The sequence below is a fragment of the Chiloscyllium plagiosum genome, chromosome 31, assembly GCF_004010195.1.
Source record: "Chiloscyllium plagiosum isolate BGI_BamShark_2017 chromosome 31, ASM401019v2, whole genome shotgun sequence".
Lineage (NCBI taxonomy): Eukaryota > Metazoa > Chordata > Chondrichthyes > Orectolobiformes > Hemiscylliidae > Chiloscyllium > Chiloscyllium plagiosum.
This window is the reverse complement of record NC_057740.1, coordinates 38,343,449-38,354,856: the sequence shown is the minus strand read 5'-3', so window position 1 is coordinate 38,354,856 and position 11,408 is coordinate 38,343,449. Positions and strand designations below refer to the sequence as shown.

Genomic DNA, 11,408 nt, shown 5'->3' with positions numbered 1-11,408 from the left:
CTGTATCTCAGTATTCTCCTCAACAACAGTCTTTTTCCAGTGTGAATACTGACGAAAAATATTCATTTAGCACTTCCCCTATTTCCTCTGACTCCATGCACAACTTCTCACTGCTATCCTTGATAGGCCCAAATCTTATTCTAGTCATTATTTTATTCCTGATATACCTATAAAAAGTCTTAGGGTTTTCCTTGATCCTATCCACCAACAACGTCTCATGTCCCCTCCTAGCTTATCTTAGCTCTCTCTAGGTCTTTCCTGGCTATAGGAAAACCTCCTTCTTCCTCTTGACAAGAGATTCAACTTCCTTAGTAAACCACAACTCCTGCGCTCAATAACTTCCTCCCTGCCTGACAGGTACATACTTATCAAGGTATGCAGTAGCTGTTTCTTGAATAAGATCCACATTTCAGTTGTGATCTCCTGCAGTTTCTTTCCCCATCCTAAATCTTGCATCATCGCATCGTAATTGCCTTTCCCCCAACTATAACTCTTGCCCTGCAATGTCTAATTATCCCTTTCCACTGCTAAAATAAACATAACCAAATTGTGGTCACTATCACTAAAGTGCTCACCTACCTCCAAATCTAACACGTGGCTTGGTTCATTACCCAGTACCAAATCTAATGTGGTGTCGCCCTTTTTGGCCTATCTATATACTGTATCAGAAAACCCTCCTGCATACATTGAACAAAAACTGACCCATCTAAAGTACTTGAACGATAGTATTCCCAGTAAATATTTGGAAAGTGAAAGACCCCATAACAATTTCCCTGTCACTCTTGCTCCTATCGAGAATCATCTTTGCTATCCTTTCCTGTACATCTCATAGAATCATAGAGGTGTACTGCATGGAAACAGACCCTTCGCTCCAACCCAACCCAATATAGTCCCACCTGCCAGCACTTGGCCCATTTCCCTCCAAACCCTTCCTATTCATATACCCATCCAAATGCCTTTTAAATGTTGCAATTGTACCAGCCTCCACCATTTCCTCTGGCAGCTCATTACACACAAGTACCACCCTGTGTGTGAAAATGTTGCCCCTTAGGTCTCTTTTATATCTTTTCCCTCTCACCCTAAATCTATACCCTCTAGTTCTGGACTCCCCGACCCCAGGGAATATGCCCTCATGATTTTGTAAACATCTATAAAGTCACCCCTCAACCTCCGATGCTCCAGGGAAAACAGCCCCAACCTGTTCTGCCACTCCCTATAGCTCAAATTCTCCAACCCTGGCAATATCCTTGTAAATCTTTTCTGAACCCTTTCAAGTTTCACAACATCTTTCTGATAGAAAGGAGACCAGAATTGCACACAATATTCCATCAGTGGCCTAACCAATGTCCTGTACAGCCGCAACATGACCTCCAACTCCTGTACTCAATACTCTGACCAATAAAAGAAAGCATACCAAACGCCTTCTTCACTATCCTATCCACCTGCAACTCCACTTTCAAGGAGCTATGAACCTGCACTCCAAGGTCTCTTTGTTCAGCAACACTCCCGAGGACCTTACTATTAAGCGTATAAGGCCTGCTAAGATTTGCTTTCCCAAAATGCAGCACCTCGCATTTTTCTGAATTAAACTCCATCTGCCACTCTCTGGATTAGTGGCCTGTAGAAAGCTCCCAACAGGGTGACCTCTCCTTTCCTGTTTCTAAGAGCACAGCAATTCAGGCAGCATCTGAGGAGCAGTAAAGTGAACGTTTCGGGCAAAAGCCCTTCATCTGCAGTCATTGTTTTTACCTAATCCATCTGCCACTCCTCAGCGCATTGGCTCACCTGGTCCAGATCCTGTTGTAATCTGAGGTAACCCTCTTCGCTGTCCACTACACCTCCAATTTTGGTGTCATCTGCAAACTTACTAACTGTACTTCTTATGCTCGCATCCAAATCATTTATGTAAGTGACAAAAAGTAAAGAACCCAGCACCGATCCTTGTGGCACTCCACTGGTCACAGGCCTCCAGTCTGAAAAACAACCCTCCACCACCACCCTCTGATTTCTACCTTTGAGTCAGTTCTGTATCCAAATGGCTAGTTCTCCCTGTATTCCATGAGATCTAACCTTGCTAATCAGTCTCCCATGGGGAACCTTGTCGAACGCCTTACTGAAGTCCATATTGAGATCACATCTACCGCTCTGCCTCATATCTGGAACTATTTGGAGGCCTGTAGAAAGCTCCCAACAGGGTGACCTCTCCTTTCCTGTTTCTAACCTCAGCCCATTCTACCTCAGTGGACAAGTCCTCAAACGTCCTTTCCTGTAACGTGCAACAACCATTCCTGTCCCTGCGCTGTCCACATCACTGAAACTGCCACAACATCAAGGCCTCAGCTACCAACCATGCAGGTTCACTCACCTTATTCCAAGTGATGCTGCCATTGAAGCAGACACGCTTCAAACCAACTTCTTGCTTGCCAATGCCCTCTTGTGAGCTGAAGCCTGATTTCTCACCTCACTTCTCTCAACCCCCCTGTACCCTCGAACTACAATTTAGGCTCCCATCCCCGCGCTGATATCGTTTCCTTACTCCCGCCTTTCTCTCATTATTTGTGCGATGATTGTGGACTCCCTGGACTTCATTTCCCCTTTTAAAAGGTTTTGTTTTGTCATAAAGTTCCTTCAATAAAGCCCCGCCCCTCATGTTGCTAGGCGACCCGCCACGATTCGAACTTCCTCCCCCATCGATGTGAATGACAGCCCGTTCAGACATCCGATTGGCTGCCTTATCCTGAAGGGCGGGGCCCCCCTAACATAGAGCCTTGCCATTGGCTATTATAGATGTCAATCAGTGTTCCCTTCCGGTGTCGCCGTTCCCGGCGCAGGTTTAAAGTCCATTTTCGTCTGGGGAATGGACGCGGTGGCAAATGCTCTCGAGTCTTATCGGGGTCGCGATCGGTTCGTGCGGACTGTGTGCTACAGCTCGCGGCTGTTGGGTGGCCTGCTGGTGGTTCAGGCGGGAGGGCGGCCCGAGTTGGGCCGCCGGCTGCTCCTGATCGCCGGGCAGCTCAGCAACTGCCGGGCGACGCTGCGTCTCTTCGACGACCTCTCCATGTTCCTGTACTCGCGGGGGTACGGGCTGGGTGGCACGGTGAGGGCCAGCGCAGAGGGTGACGGGGCCTGAGGCCTGGTCATTGGGGGCGCGGGGCTGGCGGGTCAGGGGTCATGGGAAGGGCGGAGCCTGGGTTGTGTGGGCCGTGCCCGAGGGTGTGGGGGCGGGGACTTTACAGTGCGCGCGCGACCCGATTGCGTTGCTTCTGATGTGGGCGTGGCCTACGTGGGGCGTGGCCACGATATTGGAGGCGTGCGCAGGAGTCCGGGCTGGGGCCAGGGAAGTGTGGGCACGCTTCATGGGTGCGGCCAAGGGCGCGGTGTGTGGCTAATTGGATAGGGGCTGGCCCTGGCAGAGAGGTGGAGCCCTCTAACTAAATGGGCGGTGCCAAAGGATGAAGGTGTGGGGTAGATTAGCCAATGGGCTCAGCCTGCAGGAGGTAGGCGGAGCCTGTGGACCAATGGAGATTTAGCTCCAGAGCCAGGGGTGGAGTTAGTAGGAGGTGGGGCCCCAGAATTGTGGGTGTGCCCAATAGCCATTGGGGTGTGGCTTCTGGTTATGGGTGTGGTCCTGGCCAGAGGAGGAGCCTGTGGGTTACAGATTATCTCAGGCACAGGATGTTAGAAAGTGGACCATAAACAGCCTCTGATATGAAGTCGTACAGCACAAAAACAGACTCTTTGGTCCAACCAGTTCATACTGACCATAGTTCTGAACTAAATGAGTCCCACCTGCCTCCGCTTGACCCATATCCCTCCAAATATTTCTTATTGATGAACTTATCCAAATTTCTTTTAAATGTTATAACAGCCTGTGTACACCACTTCATCTGGAAATTCATTAGCACATGAACTACCCGCTGTGTATATTTTTTAAAAAGTTGCCCATCATGTCTTTTTAAAATCTTTCTCCTCTCACCTTAAAATATGCCCGCAGTTTAGAATCCCCCACCCCAGGGAAAACTCACCTGCCATTCAATTTATCTATGCCCCTCATGATTTTATAAACCTCTGTCAAGTTACCCCTCCACCTCCTATGCTCAAAAAAATTCAAGTATATCAAAGTTTGGGAGAAGATTTGTAGCTCGGGTGCTCGTTGTTGTGGTTCTGTTCGCCGAGCTGGGAATTTGTGTTGCAGACGTTTCGTCCCCTGTCTAGGTGACATCCTCAGTGCTTGGGAGCCTCCTGTGAAACGCTCCTGTGAAGTTTCCTCCGACATTTATAGTGGTTTGTCTCTGCCGCTTCCGGTTGTCAGTTCCAGCTGTCCGCTGCAGTGGCCGGTATATTGGGTCCAGGTTGATGTGCTTATTGATTGTGGATGAATGCCATGCCTCTAGGAATTCCCTGGCTGTTCTCTGTTTGGCTTGTCCTATAATAGTAGTGTTGTCCCAGTCGAATTCATGTTGCTTGTCATCTGCGTGTGTGGCTACTAGGATAGCTGGTTGTGTCGTTTCGTGGCAAGTTGTTGTTCATGGATGCGGATCGTTAGCTGTCTTCCTGTTTGTCCTATGTAGTGTTTTGTGCAGTGCTTGCATGGGATTTTGTACACAACATTGGTTTTGCTCATGCTGGGTATCGGGTCCTTCGTCCTGATGAGTTGTTGTCTGAGTGTCTGTTGGTTTGTGTGCTGTTATGAGTCCTAGTAGTCGCAGTAGTCTGGCTGTCAGTTCAGAAATGTTTTTGATGTATGATAGTGTGGCTAGTCCTAAATGCTGGAGGAAACATTTCATAGAAGCGCTTCGCACTGAGGATGTCACCTAAATAGGGGACGAAACGTCTGCAACATAAATTCCAAGCTCAGAATCACAACATCAAGTATATCAAGCCTCTCTTTATAACTCAAACCCTCCATTTCAGCAACTTCCTAATCAGGTTAACATGGTGCCCTTGGGAAGATGGCAAATCCACTGCTTAACCTGGAATTGAGGGACTATAAAATAAAAACAGAAATTGCTGGAGAAACTCAGTGGACCTGGCAACACTTGTTGATTGAGAAAGTGAGTAAGCTTTATTTTTGGAGTTGAAAATGACTTCATTAGAAGACTTGAGTCAAATCCAAAATCCTGACTGTTTGAGAGAATGAGGCTTATTAGAATTTACAGCACAGATTAAGGCTATATGACTCAATTGGTCTATTCATGTGAACTTGCTGCCATTCCCCTTCATTGTAGCCTATTAGCATCGTTTAGTCCATTTCTCTCTTCATGTATCTGCCTATCTCCCACTTAAATATTCAAGATATTATCTTGGTGAAAAAATGCTGGAAATGAAGAGTCCAAAAAGTTTAATTTTCAATATGAATAAAATGCACTGACTACACTCTTTCCCCCGGAACTATATTGAAGAGAGAGATGCAGGAATTCACTCTGGGATGCTCGACAATAGTCTTCCGCCAGAGTTATGATAAGCAAGCTATCTGTTTGTTTACTTCTGTGCCAATTGTGGGATATTGCCTGGACAAACTGGCTCCTAAACTTCCTAGGTTTCAACACCGAGTCATAGAGATGTACAGCCTGGAAATAGACACTTTGGTCAAACCCGTCCCTGCTGACCAGATATCCTAAATTAATCTAGTCCCATTTATCAGCATTTTGCCTGTATCACTCTAAGATTAGATTCTCTATAGTTTGGAAACAGGTCCTTCGGCCCAACAAGTCCACACTAACCCTCTGAACAGTAACACACCCAGACCCTCATTCCCCTACCTTATATTTACCCCTGACTATGGACAATTTAGATTAGATTAGATTAGATTAGATTAGATTAGATTACTTACAGTGTGGAAACAGGCCCTTCGGCCCAACAAGTCCACACCGACCCGCTGAAGCGTAACCCACCCAGACCCATTCCCCTACATTTACCCCTTTCACCTAACGCTACGGGCAATTTAGCGTGGCCAATCCACCTAACCTGCACATTTTTGGATTGTGGGAGGAAACCGGAGCACCCGGAGGAAACCCACGCAGACACAGGGAGAATGTGCAAGCTCCACTAGGAGAGTCACCTGAGGCGGGAATTGAAACCGGGTCTCTGGCGCTGTGAGGCAGAGCCATGGCCAATTCACTTAACCTGCACAGCTTTGGATTGTGGGAGGAAACCGGAGCACCCAGAGGAAACCCTTATAATTGATCATTTATTTAATTAATTTAATAATAAAGTATTTTTTAAATTAATTCATATACCCATCCCGATCCCTTTTAAAAGTTGTAATTGTACCCATCTCCACCACTTCCTCTACCAACTCATTCCATAATCGCACCACCATCTCTATGAAAAGGGTCCCTTTTAAGTCTTTCCCCTCTCACCTTAAACCTATGCCCTCTAGTTTTTGAATCCCCCACCCTTGGTTATTCACCCCCATCCATGCCCCTCATGTTTTTACAAACCTCTATAAGGTCACCCCTCAGCCTCTGATGCTCCAGGGAAAATATTCCCGGCTTATTCAGTCTCTCCCTGTAGCTCAAACCCTCCAACCCTGGCAACATCACTGTAAATCTTTTCTGAACCCTTTCAAGTTTTACAACACAGTGACTGCACTTGAAAAGTAACCAATTAGCTGTAAAGCATTTTGGTCAGTGCTCAGGCTGTGAAAAGTGCTATCTAAATGATAGCATCTGTCTATGTGACTCATGTCCTGCCTTGTGCAAGCTGAAAGCAACTTGCTGATAACCTGCCCATTTGATCATGGATATACAGAGTGGAAATCCTTCCACTATTGAGGCTGTTTTTCTCCTTTGTTCTCCCCTACACAAAAGCTGATGAAGTTTTCTGGTAAATGATAGCTTGTTTCAGTTGCTAACAATCTGTGCCTTTGATCGGAGAGCTACAGGAAACAATGCAGTAAAACCCAGGCTGACGTGTCATCGCTTTACAAAGGGAGTGTTGCACTACCAGTGGTGTTAGCTTTCTAATTTATCTCATCATTTCTGTTTGTGGGATCTTGCTGTTCCCTAATATCCATGCATGGGAAGAAAGTATTGCATTATGTAGTGTTTTTTCTACATCAGAACAACCCAATGTTGCTGCCAGTGTAAGACTTTTACAATGCCAACACTGTTGTAGGAAGTGCAGCAACCAGTTTGTACACAGCAAGCTCCCATAGTCAATGTCACAACAATGAATTAGAATTAGGTTTCGTCGTCATGTGTACTCAAGTATAGGAGTACAGTGAAAAGCGTATAATGTCACCACTGGCACTATCTGAGGTTGAACATACCTCGGTACAAATCTTATATAAGAAAAAGTTGCATTAATTTAGTGATTCATAGTGTAAGTTGGAAATAAGACATAATTAAAAGGATAAACATTACAGTCAGATTATAGATAATCACAACGTTGCAGTAGATCAGCGCAGGGGCTTCCACACATGGTCTGACCGGCCTCTCAAGCTGCTGACTACCTGCACCAGACCCCAGTCCAACAACCGTCCCTGCCCCTCTCTAGCTGTTAGCCGCTCCAGACCTTCAGATGTTGATTGAGTGATTGAATATTGGCCAGGAAACCAAGGAGAGCTCCCCTGCTCTCCTTCAACATAGCACCTTTGGATCATTTACATCCATCTAAGAGAGCAGACAGCACATCAGGTATACAAGACATTTATCTACAGAGTGTCCCTGATTTATGGACGACTGACTTGAGAGCAATCCTTTACAGGGACGTAATTTTAATGATCTGACAGATGAACATTTTCTGTACTTACGGATGGGTCCTATCGTCCTGCATTGTGTTCTGATTTGTGTACAAATCAACTTGCAACTAACCCAAGGTCCAATCCACAATCCGGGCACTACTGTAAAATATTTCACAATCTTATCCCAAAGAACTTTACATCTAAAAAACATTGTTCAAGTGTAGTTACCATTACAGGAAATGTGATGGCAAATTTCACACAGTGAGATCCTGTAGATAGCCAGCAGATAATCTCTTCCTGTCATGTTCATTGATGGATAAATATTGGCCAAGGCATCATAAAGGACTCCCCTGCTTCCCTTCAAAATAGTCCCTTGGGATCATTCACATCCATCTATGGGTGTATTCCCAAAAGATGCAGCACTCCCTCAGTATTGCACTCAATGTCTATCTTCAGATTTCCTGGGATTTGAGCCCCTCTGACTCCCAACTAATGAGTAACAGTTGACACTGTCTCTCATCCAAAGGACAGCAACTGCATCAGTCGTAAAACCTCCATCAACACCATCCATTGGCTGAACTGCTAAGGCATGTTATGAGGGTGTAGAACACATTTTATAAACTCTGAAAGGTGTGATGTTGATTTTAGGTTTTCTTATTTGCCTCCAAAGGAGGAAGATACAATTTTGCGGTTGCTCTCTGTAACGGGAAACTTGGCAGATCAGCTCTATTACCCCTGCGAACATTTAGCCTGGGCTGCTGACTACAGAATTCTGAATATCAACTCAGAGAAGTGGTGGATGTTCAGTAACACACTGTGGACACTGTCTCTGGCACTGGGAGCTCTGCGGTGAGTGGCACTGAGTTAAGATTTCCATTTTCCCCTTTTTCAGGCACCTTCAGTAAAGAAAACTCCATCTGACACAAGAGTGTCTAACAGCAAACTATCACCAACTGAAATCTGATAATGACATGATAATTATTGGATGAGATTGTGAAATTTATTCTCTCTCCGCCTCTCTGGGATTGTCCCAGTGAGCAATGCAGACTGGGTCACTGAATAGGAGTTACCCAGATTTCTAATCATACAATTCCCAAAGTGCAGATAGAGACCAATCAGCCCATCGAGTCTCCACTGACTCTCTGAAGAGCATCCCACATTGACCTACCCCTGCCCTATGGCCTTAACTCTGCATTTCCTGTAGCTAATCCATCTAGCCTGCACATCCCTGTGCACTACAGGGAAATTTAGCACAGCCATTCCACCTAACCGGCACATCTTTGGACTGTGGGAGGAAACCTATGCAGACTGTGATGCTGCTGCTCCTTTTTAACAAGGTTATGTTGTCCTTAGGGTTTTTTTTTTCAGAGAGGTCGTAAAAGACACAGACTCTGAAGAGTCTGAGTTTGAAGGGTTTTAGGATCAGTTTGATTATAGCTAACTGATACTGCCTCAGGCAAACGGCTCTCAAGTTTTAAAACAAAACACTTGTAAAATGAAAGGGTAGTGGCCAGTTCTCCCAGCTCAGTGTTACTCTGGTTTGGTTTGTGGGTTTGTTTTTGGTGGTCTGTCTATTCACTGCAAGCAGTCAGGCCGTTGTAAAGCTGCTGGACCCAAGAGAAGCAGGTCCATGCTGACCCTCCTTCTCTGACCTGTCTCCTGTAAGAGCCTGTGTTTGATTTTACCTTTTGTGCCAAGGGGTGTTTATGGGGATTGTTGCAAGTATTTGAAACAGCATCATTAAGTCAGAATAATCTGTTGCGATGTTGGAGAAGTTAAGTTATTCGGTATTGTAATTCTCTTCTGTTTATGTTTCACTTGGTGATCTTTAAATAAATTCTGTTTCATTTAACATTAAGCGGTTTGACCAGCGGCAATTATCCTGGAATGTCCACTTTACACCTGCTTAAAGCAACTAGCAATGTTACGGTCTGGGCTACTTTCTTAAAATGTTTTGACGGAGTCTGGCCTGGTACATAACAAGACATGCAGAAAACTCCACACAAACAGTCACCCAAGACTGCCCACTGAGCTACCAAAAGGGTTAGGATGAGGACAGTTAATCCCTTGTAAATCAACAATTGTGGGGAGTGGGACAGGGAAGAATGTAGTATTAAGGCCAAAATCAAACTTATCAGGCTCAAGGGATCAAATGGCATGCTCTAGCTCCTATGTGTTTTGATCTCCACATGAAACCATGCAAAATTTCTTCATTTTTTTGGTGAAATTAGGATCTTGGTTTGAGAGGACAGTCAGAACTTCAGTGTAAGGGCTTGTCCAAACCACAGCACCCTCCAACTGTGCAGCACTGTGCCAGTACCTCATTCAATGTCACACTACATTTTGAGTTCAGGTCTCTGGAATGGGACTTGAATCCACAAGCTGCAGTGCTGTAACTCACAGCTGTCAGCACTGGGACCTGTGCTTACAGGCAGCTTGGGAGGCCTAAGGATTAACAGGAGCGAGCAAGAAACCCCATCTTCCCGACACACCAAGACTCCATGACATTCACACCTCAAGAAGATTGAAAGTTTGAGGTAGTCTGCGCCAAGTAGACAACCCCAGTACCTGGGTGTTGTACTGAGCTATACCGGCCAGCTCTGTTTCCCACCTCTCTTGAGGTAACTGGTCTCAGCATGATGGCAGTGACGGTGTAATGTAGGCAGGCTTGGAAAGTGACTATGGTTGTTGTTTGATGCACAGTGCTCAGTCCTCACTAAATCCTTAGTAATAAAGCGTAACATCCCATTGCCTTCCTGATTACATGCTGTGCCTGTATGTTCACTTTTGTGCTGTTCCTACAGTTGAATACTTAGAACTCTGCAGATTGTAATTCTGCAGTCATTCTTCATTTACGTAATACTCTGATTTTACATTCTTCTGGCCAAGGTGAATAATTGCAGTTTCCCACATTATACTCCATGCGCCAGGTTCACTCAGTCAACCTCGGCTATGTACATCTGTGTCTTCCTTGTGTCCTCTTCACAGCATACCTTCCTACCTGTCTTGTCATCTGCAAATTTAGCTGCCATGCATTTGCTCACTTTAGTGTGGCACTGGGGAAACACAGCAGGTCAGGCAACATCCGAGAAACAGGACAGTCAATGTTTCGGGCGTAAGGTCTTCATCAGGAATTCACACGCTTTAGCTAAGCCATTGCTTTAAATTGTAAAACATTGAGGCCACAGCACAGATACATGTAGTACTCCATTGTCACATCATGCAAATCAGACAACAATCTATGGTAAAAGCAATGACTGCAGATGCTGGAAACCAGATTCTGGATCAGTGGTGCTGGAAGAGCACAGCAGTTCAGGCAGCATCCAAGGAGCAGTAAAATCGACATTTCGGGCAAAAGCCCTTCATCAGGAATAAAGGCATGGGGTTGAAGTGTTCCGAGGCACCCTCACACACACACTGCCCCACACCACCCTAGTTCTTCCTCCAGGCGTCTGGTGATGAGGGAGCGCCGGTGAAGGAGGCCCAGGACCTCCATGTCCTTGGCAGAGTGGGAGGGGGAATTGAAATGTTGGGCCACAGGGCAGTGTGGTTGATTGGTGCAGGTGTCCGAGAGATGTTCCCTAAAGCGCTCTGCTAGGAGGCGTCCAGTCTCCCCAATGTAGAGGCGACCACATCGGGAACAATGGATACAATAAATTATATTAGTGGATGTGCAGGTAAAACTTTGATGGATGTGGAAGGCTCCTTTAGGGCCTTGGAT

General features: G+C 45.8%; 1 protein-coding gene across 1 annotated transcript in view; it reads left to right on the top strand.

The window, feature by feature from the left end:
- Window positions 1-2,857: 2,857 nt before the first annotated feature.
- pex11g (peroxisomal biogenesis factor 11 gamma) overlaps window positions 2,858-11,408 on the top strand; it is a 17,208-nt gene continuing 8,657 nt past the window's right edge. Inside the window, exons 1-2 of the mRNA XM_043721421.1 lie at window positions 2,858-3,097; window positions 8,358-8,536. Of these exons, the coding sequence (XP_043577356.1) occupies window positions 2,858-3,097; window positions 8,358-8,536 (419 nt within the window). The remainder of the gene's footprint in view (window positions 3,098-8,357; window positions 8,537-11,408) is intronic.